The following is a 20,583-nucleotide window of genomic DNA, read 5'->3' on the forward strand; positions in this document are numbered from 1 at the left end:
GCTAAGAGCAAGGACTTTGTCTTTCTCATTTATATCCCCAGGGCCCAGAACAATGCCCGGCATATATTGGGTGCTCAATAAAACAAAATAAGCATGTATATGTCAATTAAAAAAGGAAAAGCTCTCACCAGAAGCCAAGCAGATGCTGGCACCATGCTTCTTGTACAGCTTGCACAACCATGAGCCAAATAGACCTCTTTCCTTTATAAACTACACAGCTTCAGGTATTCCTTTATAACAACACAAAACTGACTAACACACAGTCTGTTAACCACTTTTTTCTTCATGAGAACTTTCATCTCTTGGACTTCTTCAGCATAATTCCTCCTCACTCTCTTCCTACCTCTGGCCAGTTCTCCTCCAAAAACTGGAATTCTTCAAGGTGCAGTCTGGTCTTTCTTCTTTTTCTCTTTCTGCTTTTCTCACCCTTAAGAAGGTAAGATCCATGTCCTTGGCTTCATACATGATCTGTGCAAATGTTTCTACATTTAGGCCTTCAACTTAGACTAGTCCTCTGTAATCCTGTTTTGTTTATCCAACTTCTCCATTTGATATGTCTATCAAATGCCTCTTAGACATGGCAAACTTAATGGTTCCACATCTAAACTATTCATTTTCTCTTTTAAGCAGTTCCTTGTTATGCCTTCCTGTGGGCCAAGACCTTCTTCTACTTTACCTTTCTCCAATCCATTCTCTGCACAGCAATGAAGATAATTTTTTCAAATGAGAAATAAGATAATATCCTTCCTTTATAAGACTCTCAGTGATTTTTGTTTTGTGTGTGTGTTTTACTACACATAGACTCAAATCCAAATTTCTCATTGTGGTGCCTAAGGTCCTCTGGGATCTGGCCTCCATCCAATTTTTTGACTTCTTCTTAAGGCATTTCTCTGCTTTCATGCTACTCTCATTCTTCAGTCCTCAAACATGACAAGCCACTTCCAATCACAGAGTCTTAGCACAGGTGATCCCTCCGCTTTACCCTGCTCTTTACCTAGCTTCTCCCTACCGCCCTTCACATCTCAGTTTAAATGCCACCTCCACAGAAAATTCCCTCAATCAGCCTGTCTTTAGATTGCTCTGATATCCTCTAACAAAGGGCCCATTTATTTCCTTCGCAGTATTTATCACAATGTAAAAGAAATTTTTTTTTTTTTCTTTTGAGACAGAGTCTTGCTCTGTTGCTTACATCAGAGTGCAGTGGCACAATCTTGGCTCACTGCAGCCTCCAGTTCCCAGTTTCAAGCGATTCTCATGCCTCAGTGTCTCAAGTAGCTGAGACTACAGGCATGTACCACCATGCCCAGCTAATTTTTTGTATTTTTAGTAGAGACCGGGTTTCACCGTATTGGTCAGGATGGTCTCGAACCCCTGAGCTCAAGTGATCCGCCTGCCTCGTCCTCCCAAAGTGCTAGGATTACAGGTGTGAGCCACCACGCCCACAATTTTTAAGATAATATTTTTGGTTACATATTTATTGAGTCCATCACTACGCTATAAATTCCATGAGTGTTGAAACATTATCTGTTCAGTTTATTACCTAACACCTAGCATACCTGTAATATTTATTTATTGAATGAATGAAAAAATAAATCCAAAAAAGTATCCACTGTGTGCTAGATGCACATAGAATTCCATACAGAACTTTAAGTTCCAAGCATGTACTGGGCTCTCCTGCAGTATTTGCAGAACGCTATTTCCTCCACAGAATGCTAATCATATCTCATTCATCTGGCCGAACCTTTCCACTTCAGTTCATTCTCTCCAGATAGCTTTCCTTAGCCTGCCTGTCCTATGCTAACATAGTGCCATATACGTAGAGCTTCTGACACTTTATTCCTACTCCTAGACTGCAAGCTCTAGAAGACTGAAATCATGACTGTATTGCTCACCATTGTACCCTAGTGCTGAGCACAGTATCTCGAATATATTATCTCATATAATCTTAAGTTATTCATTAACATTTCACAAGAACCCTGTGGGGGTAGGAAGTACTATTTCCATTTTATAGATGAGTAAAACGATTCATAAGAAGTTGAAATAACTGGCTTAAGGTTCTGTAGGTAGAAAGTGGCAAGGCCAGAATTCAAACCAACAAAGATTCCAAAGCCTATGCATTTTTTAAGCATTCCAAGATGTATTCTGAAGGATTTCTGACAAAAGAGAAACAGGGTAATAAAAATAATTTTCTAAAGGCTTACCATGTACCAGGTTCTGTTATAAGTACTTTACATAAACTTACTCAAGTCCTGACAAAAACTCTATGAAATATGTATTAGCTCCATTTCATAGATGAAAAAAAAAAAAATGAAGCCTAGGAAGTTTAAGCAACTGGCCCAAGTTCCATAGCCACTACGTGGTGATGCCAGGACTTAATGCCAGATTGATTATACTTTATAGACCAGACCCAATGCCACCTGAAGTATTGCTAAAGATTAGTTACCCTAAATAAAAGTCTCCATATTACATGATTCACTTTTCAGTCACATCCACTACTCCAATTGTTTTTATTAATTAAAAATTCATGTTTCCTGAATACACATCAATTTTCAGTCGTCTGGACTACTATTAAAAATATTCACATGGCCTTGGCCAAAGATGCTTTGGTAAATATACTCTGATGTCCACAAAAGCAATAAAATAAAAAGGGACATCATGATTGAAACTTCTTTAGGGTCAACTGCCTATAGGCCCACTTAACAAAAAGAAACAACTTTAGATGCTTAGATAGTTGTCCTCTGTGTTTGGGATCCTCAGTCACGTTTTTAAAATTCCCCTAAGGAATTCTGCTTTTCATCAATGGAAAAGTTGGGTTGAAAATGTTGGCCTTCAACTGATGGATAATAAAAACAACACTCTTAGAAGAATGTAATAAGGGTTAAATTGGCCAGTATTCGTAAATGCCTATCAGAGTTATCTTGTTATTGAATACTCCTCTTCTTTCTCTAGGGTTCAGTTTCTTGCTCTGTAACATGAGTGGATTAAGCTAGATACTAAATCCTACCTAATTCTAAAGACCAACAAAATAGAAATAATGGAACTAGCATACAAGAACTTTGAAAGAGTTATTGTAAATATGCTCTATTATTTGAGGAGAATTAAGAAGCTAATGAGAAGGGTAGCAGAAGATATTAAAAGATACCAAATGAGACATTTAAAACTGAAAATTATATTAACTCAAATTTAAAATTCACTGGATAAGCTCAACAGCAGATTAAACATTGCAGAACAAAAAATTAATACATATGTAGTTATAGAAACCAAAATGAAACAGAAAATAAACCGCCAACAACAAAAAAAAGAAAGAGCATCAGTGACCTGAGGGACTTTATCCAGCAGGCTAGCATCTCTGTAATTGGACTATCAGAAAGAGAGATGAGAATGTATGGGGCAGAAAACATATATGAATGAATCATTGCAAAAATTTTCAAATTTGATGAAAACTATAAACCCACAAAACCATATCACCTTGGAATTAGAAAAATATAAATCTAAAAGATGGCCCAAAAAAGAAGAAAATAGAAACAAAGAAGACATGGGACAAATAGAAAACAAATAGTAAAATGGTGAACTCAAGCCCAAGTTTATCAATAATTATATTTGATGTAAATGGTCTAATTACTATAATTAAAAGACAGAGGTTGTGAGACTAGCTAAAGAAAGCCTCATCTATGTATGTTCACATGAATTATATTTTTAAATATAGTCATATAAGTTAAAATAAAATAATAGAAAAAGATTTGCCATGCACATACAGATCATAAGAAAGCAAGGATAACTATATGTATTAATGATAAATGAAATAGGTTGTAGAACAAGGACCATTGTCCTTGGGGTAATGGAAGCCTTTCATGATAATAAGGGGGTAAATTATCAAGCAGTCAGAATAATTCTAGATATGTGTGTGTGTGTATTTAATAACATAGCTTTAAAATACATGGAGCTAAAACTGATAGAACTGTAAGTAGGCAAATCCACAAATACAGTTGGAGATTGCAAGATTCTTTTCTCAGTAATCAATAGAACAAGATGAAAACTTGAGTGACATTAACAATCAGCTTGACTTAATTGACTTGGAACTACACTGAACAACAGAATAATGCACTTTTTTGAGCGTATGGAATATTCACTAAGGTTGGCCACACTCTTAGTAAAAACCAAATCCCAATACATGAAAAGAATTGCAATTAAAACTTCCAGGCAAATTAAAAACTTGAAAACTTCTAAGCAGCATACATACTGGAAAGGTGTTATTTGTATAAAACATGTAATAGAGATCCACTGATTTTGAGGCTGAAGATTGTAACTTCCTTCCATCACCATTGTTTTAAAATTTTTTTTTCAAATAACATACTTTTAATTAAGATTTTATAATGAGCAAACGTTAAACATGGACTTATAAAATAAATGTGTGCCATTAAAATGTAAATCTATATATTATCTGTTTTCAATGTTAGAGTTCATGTGAAATTTTATTTTGCAGGGGAAAAGAGTGCTATTACTTAAAAATAAAGTTTAAAATCTCTGACTGATCAGAAAGATCCATGCCAACTGGTATATTATAAATTTATTCTGTCTGATTATTGTCAACCATCAAGAGAATGAAAATACCAAAAAATAACAATAACAATCACACAAAGCACTGGTAACAGCTTTCACTGAACACTTGCTAGGTAATAGGTAATAGGTATTGATCTAAGTACTTTCATGCATTTAATTTTTGTTCTTTCTTTCCTCCCATTTTACAGGTAAGGAAAATGAAGCTTGGAAAAATAAATAACTTGCCTGAGATCAGACAGCTAGTAAATGTCAGTGCCAGAATTTGAACCTAATAAAATCTTTTCACCATGTAGCTTTTCACTTTCAAAGTCAGTGTCAGACACACTGGTATTAGATACAAAGACCTCATGATTTCCTTCTTCAGCACTTTGTAAAGTATTTAATTGGTTCTATTTTGCCTTGACTTGAAATTTGCCTCTTCACTGGTCTGTCTTGTTTGATAAGTTCATCAAACATCAAGACTCTTTGTTCATTTTCAAAAAGGATTACAATGATAAGCTTTTATAATTAAGAATATCTCGGCGGAGATTTCCTTTACCACAGTTCTCTTGCTTTATCTTCTAATTATTAGAGATGAATTTTCTGATTTCAAAATTGTATTTCCTTTAAATACAAGTTACAGATTAACTGCTTTTAAAAATGCTTTCCTCCCTTCTGAACTGTTACTTAAAGGAACTCTCACTTGCTCTAGCATTTAAAAGCACTAATGATTCAAAATTGCATCATCTATCAAGAATTATAATTAAATAATTCTATTTAACATCTTTAATGTTTGGGAGAAAGGGATTGCTTTAAAGCTATCCCAAAGATGAAATAAAGGACTGCTTAGGCTCCACAAAATACTTAATATTAAGATACAAAAAAAAAAAAAAAAAAAAACTCATGAAGCTAGGTTGGAAATCTCAAGAAAATAGAATGGGTAAAATGCAATGTACATATGAAACTATATCACCTCCCTCTATTATCCCATAGCAAAAGATAAAGTCAGTTTTAGAATTAAATGACCCAGCATCTCTATAGTCCTTTGCCTCCCCCAAAGTGATTTTGAACACATTATCTAATTTTATCCTCCCCCAAAACTATGAGACAGGTACTCTTATGATGCTCTTTTACAGATAAGAAAGTAGGGGTTAAGTTAACTGTTCAGCACCACTCAGGAGAACTATCATTTATTAAGTGTCTACTATAAGCTGAGTACATTTTATATTCAGGATCTTATTTTATCTACATTAACTCTTATAGAAGAGGTATTATTATTCTCATTTTACAGCTAGGGAAACTAAGGATCAAACAGATTAAATGATTTACCCTGAATTACTCAGCTTCTAAGCATTAGAGCTGTGATTTACACGTAGGCCAATTTAGCACGGTCTTTTCACTGTCCCATCCTCCTCCACGGGAGTAGCAATAACATGAAAAGAGGTTATTTTCCATTCCAACACAGCCTCTGCTGCAAACATAAAAGTGTCTTAGTTCCCCAGCAGGCGATTCCTATGTGCAAGTTTTGCAGAGACATATGGCCCACTTACTGGTTCACCTTCTCCTGTGCAGTTACCCCAGGCTGACAAGTCATCAAAGACAAGATGAAGAAAACAACAGCAAACATCTCAGCCAGAAGCCACCGCGCTATATTACCTTGAAGGAATAAAACTATCTATTCAGGAAATTGGAGTAAAAGATGTCTACAGGCTGGGACCTGTAAGATCTATCTGATGTTAGAAACTCACCCAGATACACACAAATTCGCACAGAACTCAATTGATTCTCTTTCAAATGTGGTTAAATAGTAACCAGAGTATTGATTACCTAAATACTCTAAAAATGTTCCAGACACCAAAGGTCACTGCCCTTTAGACCTTTTGAAAAACAATATCCATGTGGTTAAGGAAAAGAAGATATTTAACCAACAACAGCTTAGCAAAGAGGTCTTATTTTCAAACAGAGACAAAAACCAAACCACGATGCAGTTCTAGAATTCCTGGTCTTTTCCGGTATCTCTTGGAACTTCTGAGGTCAGATCAATCTATTTCACAAGACTGAAACAAGGCTAATATTGTCATATCAACTCAGGCATAAAGCACTCAGAAAAATGTAGGAAATGCCAACAGTTACATGAAAGTTCTACTATATATTGCCAAACATCTAAATCCTGAAATATATGTGTAATTCAATGGACTTTCCACTTTTCATACAGACACTGGCTATCATCAAGATCCAGCATATCTGTTTCTTGAGGGGGCCAGATGTCTTAAATAGACATCTCCAGAAGCACTCTCTAGAATTATAATGTCAAATGTCAATAGAACCACACAACTGGGCTAATGGTACCATACCTGCATATAATTTCTTACTCTCCAAGACATAAATTAAATTAAATTAAGAGTTGGGGTGTCCTTTGTAGGGACATGGATGCAGCTGGAAACCATCATTCTCAGCAAACTATCACAAGAACAGAAAATCAAACACCACATGTTCTCACTCATAGGTGGGAATTGAACAATGAGATCACTTGGACACAGGAAGGGGAATATCACACACCGGGTCCTATTGTGGGGAGGGTGGAGAGGGATAGCATTAGGAGATATACTTAATGTAAATGACGAGTTAATTGGTGCAGCACAGCAACATGGCACATGTATACATATGTAACAAACCTGCACATTGTGCACATGTACCCTAGAACTTAAAATATAATAATAATAAAAAAATAAAAAAATAAAACTGCCAAGTCTGACATTTTGAAAACAAAAAACAAACAATAAAAAAAATTAATAAAGATGGATGGATAGATAGGTAGGTAAATAGATGATGGATAGATACACAGACAATAATTGAAAGCCTACTATGTGGCAGGCATTTCATATGTCTTATTTAATTTTCATAGCAGAGATATGAGATAGAAATTATTAATTCCATTTAGATGGAATTAATGAAGACGAAGAAATGGAGGCCCAGAGAAAGTAACTAACTTGCCGAAAGTTGTACAGCTATCTCAATATCCTTGGGAATATTTAGATTCTCTCATTAGCAGGACTGTCCAGTAGTATCATTACTGATCTCAAAGTTAGGAGAAATTTTAATGAATGACTAGTATGCTTAAGAAAATGTGTTTCTGATTTAAACGCGGAGATTTTTTTAAAGGCACCAAATTGTTATCATCTCCCTTTTCTCAGAGATTTTAGTAAACTTGACAGAAGTAAATGTGGATTCTGGGTCCTGGCGAGTCCCTGGAGCCTATGATTTCTGTGTCTCTCTTTCTCCTACCTCTTTTCATTTGGACTCCTGGGTCCTCTTGGCCTCAGTTCTACCCTACTTTGAAAATCACACTTTCTTTTTGCTCCACAATATTCCAGCGTGACTAGCATTTCATTACGCTTTCACTGAAGATATGAAAGACAATGGGGGGTGTTCTATCTGGGCACCCTGGGGCCAGCTCATGATGACACATCTGGCAGCCACCTCTTTCTACCAACTTCCCGTCCTTTCTCATCCATAGTCAAAATTCCTGACGCAGATCCACAGAGTCCCCTGGGAAGTGTAGCTCAGGTTCCCCGACTCCTCCTACAGCTTTTCTCATGAGGAGAAGACTTCCCCTACAACAATGTTCTCCACTAGGGGTGATTTTGCCCTCAGGGGATATTTGACAATGTTCAAAGATATTTATGTTATCACAACCTGGGGGGTTGTGCTACTGGCACCTAGTGGATAAAGGCCAGGGATGCTGCCACACGTCCTACAATGCCCAGGACAGGCCCCCACAACAAAAAATTGTCTGGCCCAATATATCAATAGTACCTAGGCTGGGAAACACTGCCCCATGGAAAAGCTTGTCTGCCTTCCTCTGATTCCTGAAATACAAGCCATCGGGTCTTCCTTCCTAAAGCGGCTCCTTCTTGAAATGTCTCTGATGCCTTTTCTCCCTACCTAAGCCCTCAATGGCTTTGGGACTCCTTCTTAACCTTTATCACCTCTCCCACCCCATCCCCAACACGGTCCCTTACATCCCACCATATTCCTCTGTAATATTTTCCCGCCAACCTTCTCTCCTTCATCCTCACTGTCTTTGATCCATATCAGGGCCTCATCTCTCTGTAATTCTCATAACCCACTTCTAGTGGGTTATGAGTTCTCTCTCACTTCAACCCTCCCTCTCTAGCACTGCTAGATTCATCAACAAGAAAACAGTCCCTGACAACATCGCTGTCCTGCTCAGAAAGCTGCAGTGGCTCCCCCATTGTCTATAAGAGTAAAAGTCCAAATTCCTTCATAAATGAGTCCCAGCCCATTTTTGCAGCCTTATCAACCACAACTCTGCAATGGTCCCCTACAGCATAGTCTAGGTTCCCCTCACCTTCCTCATGCTTTGCTGCTGCTGTGGCTTTGCTCACACTGGGCCTTCCACCTGAACTACCTTCGTCCATCATCTCCTCCCTTTCTGCCAAGCATCTTCTCAAATGTCAGATCCATCATGGATCTTTTGCTGGTGGCTCCATTTAAAAGGTATCTCCTTGGAAGCTCAACCTCATAAATGTGCTAGCAGCACTTCTAATTTTTGTTCCATATTCTTCTAGGGGAGCAGGGTGTAACTGGAGAACGTACATTTCTTTAGTGTAAGTTTCATGTCTGATTCTTCTTTATAATCATCCATATCACTTAACAATAAAATCTTTAATCGGAAATAGTTGTTGAGTGAATAAGCAAATAAGCAATTTAAAATAGATTACTATTTCAGAATATTTTCAGGTATATTTTCTCATTTAATTCTCAAAATAATCTTGTGAGATAAAAATCATTAACCTATCCTGGGCAACATGGTGAAACCCCATCTCCACAAAAAATACAAAAGTTAACCAGGCATGGTGACGTGCATTTGTAGTCCCAGATACTTGGGAGGCAGAAGTGGCAGGATCATCAGATCTTGTGAGCCAAGACCACGCCACTGCACTCCTGCCTGTATGACAGAGCCAGACCATATCTCAAAAATAAATAAATAAATAAATATATAAAGATCATCATCCTGAAGAGAATCTTGAGAGTCAGAGAGAGAGTGATTGAGGGGGAAAATGAAACTAAGATGTTTGAAATCCCAGGCCCAGTGCCTACCACCTTATACGTCTATTTAATCTTCACAGCAATCACGCAAGGCCAGTAATACTAATGCGGTTTTGAAAATGAGGATATTGAAATTCAGGGTGGTTAAGCAATTTGCCTGCAATCACACAGCAGGTGAGTCTTGGAGTCATGGATTTATAATCCGTCCAAATGCAAAACTTCAGCTCTTTTTGGTCTGGTGCAACAACTAAGTGGTATATCAGGACTAAGGCCTGGATCTTCTAGCTCCAAGTCTAATGATCTATTATGCTTTAGCAGAGAATGAATATAATTTCTAGAGGACAAAGAAAGCAAAATCATCACAAGATGAAATCAAAGGAGAAAAGCTAATAAGAAATGGGAGTATTCAGTGTCTCTGTGAGTGAGTGTGTGTGTGCGCGCGCGCGCATGTGTGCATGCATGCACTGGGACGGGGGAGGGGCATCTATCTGCTTTCAGCCCAAATGTTCTAAGATGAATGGGAAATGCCAAAAAATTGTTAGGTTTGCATATGTGGATTCCACCTTAATTGTAGCATTTTGTTATCAAAGATAGATAGTTATAAAATACCAAGCAGAACAGACATGGAGATTGCAATTCATTTTGAAAACACATTGCCTGTCTTAGGGAAACACTTTTCACCATCTAAGCCAGCCTGTGAGTTATGACCTCAGAAAGGAACATGTCCCGTGTTGGCTCAGACTGCTCCCACAGGGTGACATCCAGATCTGTGCTCTCTGCAAAGCTTTTAGAAGCTCTGTGCCACATTCCCCCATGCTGGCCCTGCGTTTGCCCAATCCAAATAGGAGATCTAAATTCTGCAAATCTAGTGCAAATGGAGGCAATGTGCTGGAGTGGAAAAAACACAGCCTTAGATCAGAAAGTGCCACTAACCAGTTATTGCCTCCTAGCCTTAGTTTCTTCGTCTGTAAAATGGATAAAACAATACCTATCTAACAGGATAGGATCAAGCACCAAATTAGGATATTTAATCTAAAGATATTTAAATATCTAAAATGAAAGTATGTAAACACTAAATGAAGAAATCTATTCACAACTGGGCATTTTGAGCAGCTGTTGCTGCTTTTTTCAAACAATGCTCCCCCTTCTCACAATCTATTTTTCCCCATTCATATGCATGAGAGCTTTCATTTAAGTACCAAGAAAGGAGAAAGTGGAAGAAAGGAGGGATCTGGCTAAGAGACTATTGGAGGGAGGATGTGAGAAATCTGTGTGCTGGTTCCTTGGACTGATTGTGAGTCCCTCTGGCAGGACAATGCAGCCAGCAGAAGCTGATAGAATGACTCCAACTGTAGATCCAGGTGGCAACATGGTAGAAAGGCCCCTTCTACCCAAGTTCCAGTATCATTATGGCATCTAAAGCGTTGAAAACTTTGAGAGCAACTCAAAGTAGCAACTCCACCGTGGACGTGGCCAATCTCACCATGGTCATAGAAGACATAAAATTTTGCTGTGCAGCTAACTGATTGGTTAACATGAATGGCTGAACATACAGTTTTGTGGGTTTGCCTCAGGTATCTCTCTGGGGGCTGTGTATGTATGTGTATATGTGTGGGTGGGTGTGTGGGTATACTGGGGGATGATATCCTGTGCCCTCACTGGAGAAGCCTACAAAATATTCAGCACAGTATCTGGTACAAAATCTGCAATTAGCAAATGAGCATCTCCTGTCCACTGCCTTCCCTATCGTCCCTTCTTCACCCTTTGCAAGATTACATGTCTTTTATATCTGTTTTTCCTCCTGATTACCTCATCAGTCCCTGGTAGCAGCCAACAGACATTAGCAGTGGGTTTTCGACTGGAAATGAAGTAGGGCTGGTTTAGTAATTGGTCTCAATCAGAGGCTTAAAAACGAATGGGCTAATGCGTGCCTGCTGCTCCCTACTTCATACTGAAGCTTTGTATTTGCATTTCGGGGGTGGATGACAGGGAGTCACTGTCTGGCTCATTAAAGTAGAAATTAAGGACCTTTTCTCAAAGAGGCAATTCAGCATTGTAAGCAGCTCTGGCCAAATCTGGGTGGTCCTTCGAAAAATCTGTGTTGGAATTTGGCTGCAATAAAAACAGAGTTAATTTTGAACCTGAGCAAATTCTCCAGGCCTCATCCACTGGTCAGTTGTCTCCTTCTCTGCAGTGCCTTCACTCACAGCTTGGTGCAGCATAGCCCTCTCTGTTCCCACAGTGCCAGGTCATAGCACTCGCTTTAAAAGACCACTGACTTGATGGATCGTCCTTCATCCTGTTTGTGATTTCTGTGAACTTCTGGAAGGCAAGACTGTGCCTGGCCCAGAGTCTTTGTGAATCAGATACATGAGAGTCAGTGAGTGAAACTAGCTCTCCATAGCCAGGCTGGCTTCATCTGCCCCTGGTGCAAGCAATAAGGGAGCACGCAGCATGCAGAGATGTTAAAAACAATCCTAAAGCCCTCTAGAAGTCAGTTGGCTTCATGCGGTCACCATGAGCAGGCTATTCTAAACAATGTCCCTGGTCACATTGCCTTCTCCCACAGTTTTCAACCTTCCATTCCCTCCCAGCACCACACTGAGATGCCTGTTACTTTCTGTTCTCCAGATTCCCTGTGAGCTTTTTGAGAGCGAAGACCATGATTTAAATCATCTTTGTATTTCCACTGCTGACAGATAGTAGGTGCATGTTTTATGCAGTTACAGAAGATTTCAGCTTTTAGTCCAAACATAACTGAATTGAACTCCCAGCACAGCCATGAACCAGTCTTGCAACTTTGGGCAAGTTGTTTCACCACTGTGCCTTCATCACCCCTCCTATATAGTGGGTCTGATGATTATTGGGTTTATAAATACATATGTGTGTATATGCATACAGATATATATCATATATACACACAGTACCTAATTGATGTTTACTGAATTGACCTGAATGAGCAAGCATTTCCAGGCAAAATCATAATGAATGCTGTTTTTCTTTGTAATCTTTTCACTTCTCTCCTGATATGGTTTGACTCCGTGTCCCCACCCAAATCTCATCTTGAATTGTACTCCCATAATTCCCACATGTGGTGGGAGGGACGTGGTGGAAGATAATTTGAATCATAGAGGCGGTCTCTCCCATACTGTTCTCGTGGTAGTGAACAAGTCTCGTGAGATCTGATGGTTTTATCAGGAGTTTTCGCTTTTGCATCTTCCTCATTTTCTCTTGCTGCCTCCATGTAAGAAATGCCTTTCACCTCCCACCATGATTTGGAGGCCTCCCCAGCCATATGGAACTGTAAGTCCAATTAAACCTCTTTTTCTTCCCAGTCTCAGGTATGTTTTTATCAGTAATGTGAAAACAGACTAATGCAGTAAATTGGTACCAGCAGAGTGGGGTGTTGCTGAAAAGATACCCAAAAATGTGGAAATGACTTTGGACCTGGGTAACAGGCAGAGGCTGGAACAGTTTGGAGGACTCAGAAGAAGACAGGAAAATGTGAGAAAGTTTGGAACTTCCTAGATATTTGTTGAATGGCTTTGACAAAAAGCCTGACAGCGATGTGGACAGTAAGGTGGAGATGAAGAACTTGTTGAGAACTGGAGTAAAGGTGACTCTTGTCATATTTTAGCAGAGAGACTGGCAGCATTGGCCTCTGCCCTAGGGGTTTGTGGAACTTTGAACTTGAGAAAGATGATTTAGGGTATCTGGTGGAAGAAATGTCTAAGCAGCAAAGCATTGAAGATGTGACTTGGGAGCAGTTAAAGACATTCACCTTTATAAAGGAAGCAGAGCATAAAAGTTCAGAAAATTTGCCGCCTGATGATGTGATAGAAAAGAAAAGCCCATTTTCTAGGGAGAAATTCAAGATGGCTGCAGAAATTTGCATAAGTAACGAGGACCTGAATGTTAATCCCTAAGACAACTGGGAAAATGTCTCTGGGGCATGTCAGAGGTCTTCATGGCAGCCCCTCCTACCACAGGCCTGAAGGCCTAGGAGAAAATGGTTTTGTGAGCTGGGCCCAGGGTCTCCATGCTGGGTACAGCCTAGGAACTTGGTGCCCTGCATGCCAGCCTCTCCAGCCGTGGCTGAAAGGGGCCAATGTACAGCTCGGTCCATGGCTTCAGAGAGTGTAAGCCCCAAACCTTGGCAGCTTCCACATGGTATTGAGGCTCAGAGTTCACAGAAGTCAAGAACTGGGGTTTGGGAACCTCCATCTAGATTTCAGAAGATGTATGGAAACACCTGGATGCCCAGGCAGAAGTTTGCTACAGGGATGGGGTGCTCATGGAAAACCTCTGCTAGGGCAGTGCAGAAGGGAAATGTGTGGTCAGAGCCCCAACACAGAGTTCCTACTGGGGCACCACCTAGTGAAGCTGTGAGAAGAGGGCCACCATCCTCCAGACCCTAGAATGGTAGATACACTGACAGCTTGCACCATTGACCGGGAAAGCCACAGACATTCAATGCCAGCCTGTGAAAGCAGCTGGGAGGGAGGCTGTACCCTGCAAAGTCACAAGGGCAGAGCTGCCCAAGACCATGGGAACCCACCTCTTGCATCAGCATGACCTGGATGTGAGACCTGGAGTCAAAGGAGATCTTTTAGAGCTTTAAGATTTGACTGACCTGCTGGATTTTGGACTTGCATGGGCCCTATAACCACTTAGTTTTGGCCAATTTCTCCCATTTGGAATGGCTGTATTTACCCAATACCTGTACCCCCACTATTTCTAGGAAGTAACTAGCTTGCTTTTGATTTTACAGGCTCATAGGTGGAAGGGACTTGACTTGTCTCAGATGAGACTTTGGACTGTGGACTTTTGGGTTAATGCTGAAATGAGTTAAGACTTTGGGGGACTGTTGGGAAGGCATGATTGATATTGAAATGTGAGAACATGAGATTTTGAAGGGCCAGGGGTGGGATGATTTGGTTTGGCTCCATGTCCCCACTCAAATCTCATCTTGAATTGTACTCCCATAATTCCCATGTGTTGTGGGAAGGACATGGTGGGAAATAATTTGAATCATGAGAGCACTTTCTCCCATACTGTTCTCGTGGTAATGAATAAGTCTCACAAGATCTAATGGTTTTGTCAGGGGTTTCTGCTTTTGCATCTTCCTCATTTTCTCTTGCCACTGCCATGTAAGAAGTTCCTTTTGCCTCCTGCCATGATTCTGAGGCCTCCTCAGCCATGTGGAACTGTAAGTCCAATTAAACCTCTTTTTCTTCCCAGTCTTGGGTATGTTTGTCAACAGCATGAAATGAACTAATACATCATCCCTTCTGTCATGATTCTTTGTTCCAGAAATACCAACCTGTGGCTATTCAGGTTGGGCTTACTCTCAGTGATGCCCATGATGCCATCTGAAGAATCAGTAATGCCACAAGGGTCACTGAGAAACTGATAGAGACCACTGTGTGTGTGCACCATTTTTCTATGTATTTTAGGCATCTTTATATTGTCAGCCCATGAGTATTTACATTTTAAATGAGACCCTTAAAGAAATTGCAGCCTTTAAGTCTCAGAGCAATAGTGACCCAATGGACTGATCAGTCAGAACCTGAGCTGTGGGAGTGATGACAAGCTTTTCACTATTATGTTATAGCCAGTGATATAATGCACATGGCAATCTGTTATTGCATTGGTTCCATTGAGGCTTAGGGTTAGACACTGTGGTGGGCATTGAACACTCAGAGATGAAGAGAACACAGCCCCTGTCCATCACCATGCTATGCATATGGGTGAGTGTGTCATGGAGAGCTGCAGAGGGCTAAGCTGGGAGCAGCCACCAACAGCTGCTGATGTGAGACTTAGGCTTTGAAGGAAGCAGGAAGAAGAGGATAGGAGCTTGGTTGATGCAGAAGTTTACTTTAAACAGAGAGAGGAAGAAAGAGCAAGCATCCCAGACACTGAGAACAGAATAAGCAAATCCAGGAAGGCACCAAAGAGCATGGCCATCTTGGGGCTCAACCAGCTATCTGGAGGGCTAGAACCAAGTATACCTTGAGAAGGATTGGCAGGACAGGCAAAGCCACATCCAACAACTTTGGGTTTTGTGGTTTTGGTTTTTTGTTGTTGGGTTTTGGTAAGACTCAGGTATGTATTTCATCCCTAAGGACAGGGAGGTACAATTGAATGAATTGAAGCTGTGGAGCCTCCTGATCAGATTTGTACTTTGCACTCTGGGATCCTCTTGGAGGATGCAGTGAGGGGCGGGGATCAGGGAGTTAGGATTGGAAGCAGAGAAACCAGGTTACAGACCAACTCCCAGGATCTGGAACACCATGCACCTGCCACACAAAGGGAAGCCCTTGGGGGCTCCCCAGAGGGAATTCAGAATCTCCAGAGTCAGGCACCTGGATTCTTATGCTAACCTGTATCAAGACCACATTGCATGAACTTGGGACAGTCATTTGACTTCTCTGGACTTTAGTGTCCACACTCGAGGGCTAGCTTATCTCCACTGCCTCCTCCAGTATGCAACCTTAGGCTTATATAATCCTTATCTCAGAAATCCCTGTTAGAACTGCAGGACCAGGAAACACACACACACACACACACACACACACACACACACACACACACACACCATTCAAGTCTGTTTTCATACTTTTATTCAAGATTTGTCTTCCCATGAGACACTCTGGGCTGTCAGGCTGTAATTAGACTTTCTCCCAGACAGTGTGGAGTGAGAGACAGAGCCGGATTAGCCCCTGTAAACAAATTTGGTCAGTTCTCTCCTCACCAGCCTCGTTCTGGTTGAGTGGATTTCAGCAGCTCCTGGGTGAATGTTAATGCCCCCCACGTACACAGTTGCAAGAAAAACAATAACTGTGCATTTGTGCCTCCATTTCTTGAGAACGCTCTGGGTTTCACTTTTCAAAGGTCTTTGTGATATAGCACTAGGCAGTGGGGGATGGCATGGCAGGGAAGCAGTGCAAAGAGACTCGAAAGACCTTAAGGCAGGAGGTAGGGCACCTGGGTTTCAAGGCAAGCTCAGCCACTAATTGTCTTTGTAACCTTGCAAAAGTCACTTTAGCTCTCTGAGCCTTGGGCATCTCAACTATAAAATGAGGCTAAGCACACCTGCCTCGCGGGCCTGCTGGAAAGAGTAATTGAGATAATGTACATGAGAGTCTTTGGTAATGCTCTGTCGACGAGGGGCCCTGCATCCAGGATCACAGACTCAGCCGCCCACTGCAGAGGATCAGGGAGTCAGGGCAGGTAGAGAGCATTAGGAGAGCTTGGTGCAAAATTCTTGTCAGCATCAGCATCCTAGAAAACAGGAGAGGTCCAGACCAGAAGCCCATGAACTGTCCTCTGATGAAAACTTCCCTGAAATTGAATGTAGTTATTCACTCCATGAAAGAAGAGAGAAAACAATGAACATTTATTGAGCACTTGTGCGTTTCCTGCCTTCCTTACAGTAGCTTTAAGTGGGAATTCTTATACTCGATCCAAAAAGGAGGAAACTGAGGCCAAAAGGAGGCAGGAGGGAGAGGGGATTTGAGGCGAAGTTAACCTGACGTCAAAGTCTGACTACGCCCCTGTCTTTGACATAACAAGCAGATTAATGCCAGATTTAGATGAGTGACAGATGCATAATCGGTTATTAAGAAAACAAATGATATATTTGAGGAGGCCGCTACTCATCTTTTCAGAGTGGCATCAGGGAGGAGAGATTTGTGTCATGAATTATATGCGTCACGAAGGCAGGGGCTGTTTACTCACAGCGGTACCCCAGCACCAAGCACACTGCCTGGCACAGAGCAGGCACGCAATCAATATGTGTTGAATAAATGAATAAATAAGCCCTGTGAGGCTCATAATCATCCCTTTAGCTTTTTGTGGCTGATCACAAATAGTAAGAAAGGAAAAGAAAGTCGTTCACATAAATTGTCCAAGGAATTTGCACACATTCGTTGTACCAATTATTTAAATTTCTACTGTGGTATAACAAACCACCTAAAAACTCAGTGGCTGGAAACAACATTGGCTTATCATTTCTCAGGATTCTGTGGAAGGTTGTTCAGCTGAGAGCTCAACTGGGGCTGGGACATGAAAGACAGTCTATCATTGCATAGGGTTTCTCTGCACATGGCCTCTCATCATTCAGGAGTCTAGCTTAAGCTTCATTACAGCATAGCAGCTGACTCCCAAAAGAGAATTATTATGCTTATATTACACTTGTCAGTGTCCCACTGGTGAAAGCAAATTGCAGGTCAACCCTAGGATCAGTGTGGGAGGGGACCATCCAAGGGTGTGAATATCAGAAAACGTGGTTCATTGAGGCCAATTGGCCACTGTAGTCTTCATGAGCAGTACATAATAATGAACTCATATTTATGAAGCTCTTAAGAAAGTGCCTGCACTTAGTTGATACTACCTAAGTATTAAAAACAGCTAATTATTATTAATAGCTAATTATAACACATTGTTATTAGTTATTATTAACTTCTTTACCGCCACTGCTTTTATTTTATTGAATATGAAATAAGGACCCCCAGGCTTGGGAAGCTCTGGCGTAGCCCTCGAACTCTGAGCATATTATCACTCTGTGTTACTGAAACTACAATTGTGTTTCAGTAGATGAGTTGGCAACAAACATAAAGTTGGGTCCTTCTTCCTACTCTTCCCTCCTCATTTCCTTTTACTTAATTACCCTAACCTGGTCGTGTGTTTTGCTTGTTCTCAGAAATGACACTTGGTTTAGCAACCTAAACGAAGACTGCTTATTTCCATAAAAATCAATTCACTCAACAAGCATTTTTCTGAGCCCACCATGGTGAGCACTTTCCCTTTTCCGGAGACTCATTTGAAGATAGACATGAGACTCTGTCCTAGTGGATGAGATACAGAGGAAAATCTGTTGGATAACTTCTAAGGAAAGCTACCAGCCTGATGGAAACTAAGAGAAGTGCAGGGAGAATCCTCATTTCCCTGCATGTTTTTGAATATAGTAATGTGAGGTCATGATACTTGGAGGACACCTTTTACGTCTCAGTTATCATCATAAAAAGAACATGCCTCAGGTATCCCTCTCTCCTGGAGGAAAAGAGGTACATGGAACAGAAGGGCCCAGCAAACCTGCATACCTTCAGCTTGAATTAGAGTTGCTCATTCAAATCCAGACTCAATCAGCTGACTTCCACCTGCCATAGCCTGAAGTCAGCCTGCTCAGCCAGCCACAGATCTGAGAAACAGTGTGGTCTAAAGTGCTAGGTGTTGGATTAAGTGTTAGACAGCCTTATTGTACCAATAACTCACCCATGCAGCATTATATTCCCCAGTCTGCTGTCCACTGAGCTGCAGAATGTGTGGTTTCAGCCCAGGACCACCTTGACATGGAGGGGAAGATTGTAAGAAAGTTCTTAAAAGTGGTCTCTTGGAGTTTGGGAACTTATAGAAACATAGAAACTGGTGCCTACTTCTCTTCTAGTTTCTGAGGGCAGGAGACTTGCTGGAGTAGCCCACACAAGGAGGGTCAGGTAGGGACCACGGAGTACCATGGTTAGGATAAGGAGGCTAAAATACTAGAGTGATTTTATCCATGTTGCTGAAAGTGACCAAAAAGCTATGGATTTACCAATAAGATATGGGAAAGTGGATTTAGACAGAGCTTAGCTGAAGGCAGTGACTGGAAAATAAATAAAACCGTATCTGGTTTGTGGCCCCAGTTTGAACTGTTCAGTCAGCCCGTTCCACTTAGTATTTCTCTCTGTCTAAAAAATTGAGCAACGTCTTCAAAATGGAGATTTTATTATGCACTTTCTCATGTGAAACATCAACAAAATTGTGGGTGCTGGTCTCAGTATGGCTCCTTTTCTGTTAATATTTTTTATTTCCTTGTTTTGTGCAAGTAAATTGTTTATACACCAGTCTCTTGCAGAAGAAATCTTTCACATGGCATTTGTATACATAATTCAAACCTACTTGTCTCCAAGCTTATAGAAACTTCGAAAGACTGTTAGTTGAGTGTGATTAACACTGTGGTTGCTAAAATTAAAATTATTAATGGCAGCAGCTACTATTTCCTGAGCACTTTCTACATGTCTAGTTCTGGGGAAATGCTCTGAATGCAATTTATCCAATCCTTATACCAGCCCATGAGGTGAATACTCTTATCCCATGCTCTCCTAATAATAATAAAGTAGTATCTGCTTGGCACTGCCTCTACATCAGGCAATGAAGCGAGTTCTTCACATGCATTGCCTCGGTGCTTTCTACAACAACTGCGTCAGCTGGGATGATTAGTTTCCTGTGTATCAGGTGAGAAAGCTGAGGATCCTGTGGGTGAGAGGACTTTCCCACAACACATAGTCAAGAAGAGGCATTATCTGGATCTGAACCCTGATCTGCCTACTTTTTTTTTTTGACAGAGTCTCAGTCTGTCACCAGGCTGAAGTGCAGTGGCATGATCTCGGTTCACTACAACCTCTGCCTCCCGGGTTGCAGCAATTCTCCTGCCTCAGCCTCCTGAGTAGCTGGGACTACAGGCGCGCGCCCCCACGCTCAGCTAATTTTTGTATTTTTAGTAGAGACAGGGTTTCACTATGTTGGCCCGGATGGTCTCGATCTCTTGAACTTATGATCCACCCGCCTCAGCCTCCCAAAGTTCTGGGATTACAGGCGTGAGCCACCACGCCTGGCCTGGTTTGCCTACTTCTAAGCCCATATTACTTCTACTTCATCTTTGACCCTTAGAAACAGAAACCATATGGCCACCCACCCACTCACTGCTGCTCTGACCTTTAGGCCACAATGTAGATTCATCTAATTATCCCCTCCAGAAATTTTCTCTAGCACCAAAGGCTGGATTGATACATTTTGGTGTAATCCCATGTGGGTGAAATCTGGTGGCTTCAGAGCAAAAGCAAGCACAAAAGGAAAGGAAAGTCTCATGACTTTTGGTTTATGTGCAGCTAGCAGCTCCCTTTCCCAACTTTTGCCTCAGAGACCAAG

General features: G+C 40.9%; 1 protein-coding gene across 1 annotated transcript in view; it reads right to left on the reverse strand.

Annotated features, from left to right (window-relative positions):
* Positions 1–6,289, reverse strand: part of LOC105495133 (complement C8 alpha chain) — a 63,098-nt gene extending 56,809 nt beyond the window's left edge. Inside the window, exon 1 of the mRNA XM_011764364.2 lies at positions 6,090–6,289. Within this exon, the coding sequence (XP_011762666.2) occupies positions 6,090–6,166 (77 nt within the window). The 5' untranslated portion in view covers positions 6,167–6,289. The remainder of the gene's footprint in view (positions 1–6,089) is intronic.
* Between the last annotated feature and the right edge of the window lie 14,294 nt (positions 6,290–20,583).

This window comes from Macaca nemestrina, chromosome 1, assembly GCF_043159975.1.
Source record: "Macaca nemestrina isolate mMacNem1 chromosome 1, mMacNem.hap1, whole genome shotgun sequence".
Classification (NCBI taxonomy): domain Eukaryota; kingdom Metazoa; phylum Chordata; class Mammalia; order Primates; family Cercopithecidae; genus Macaca; species Macaca nemestrina.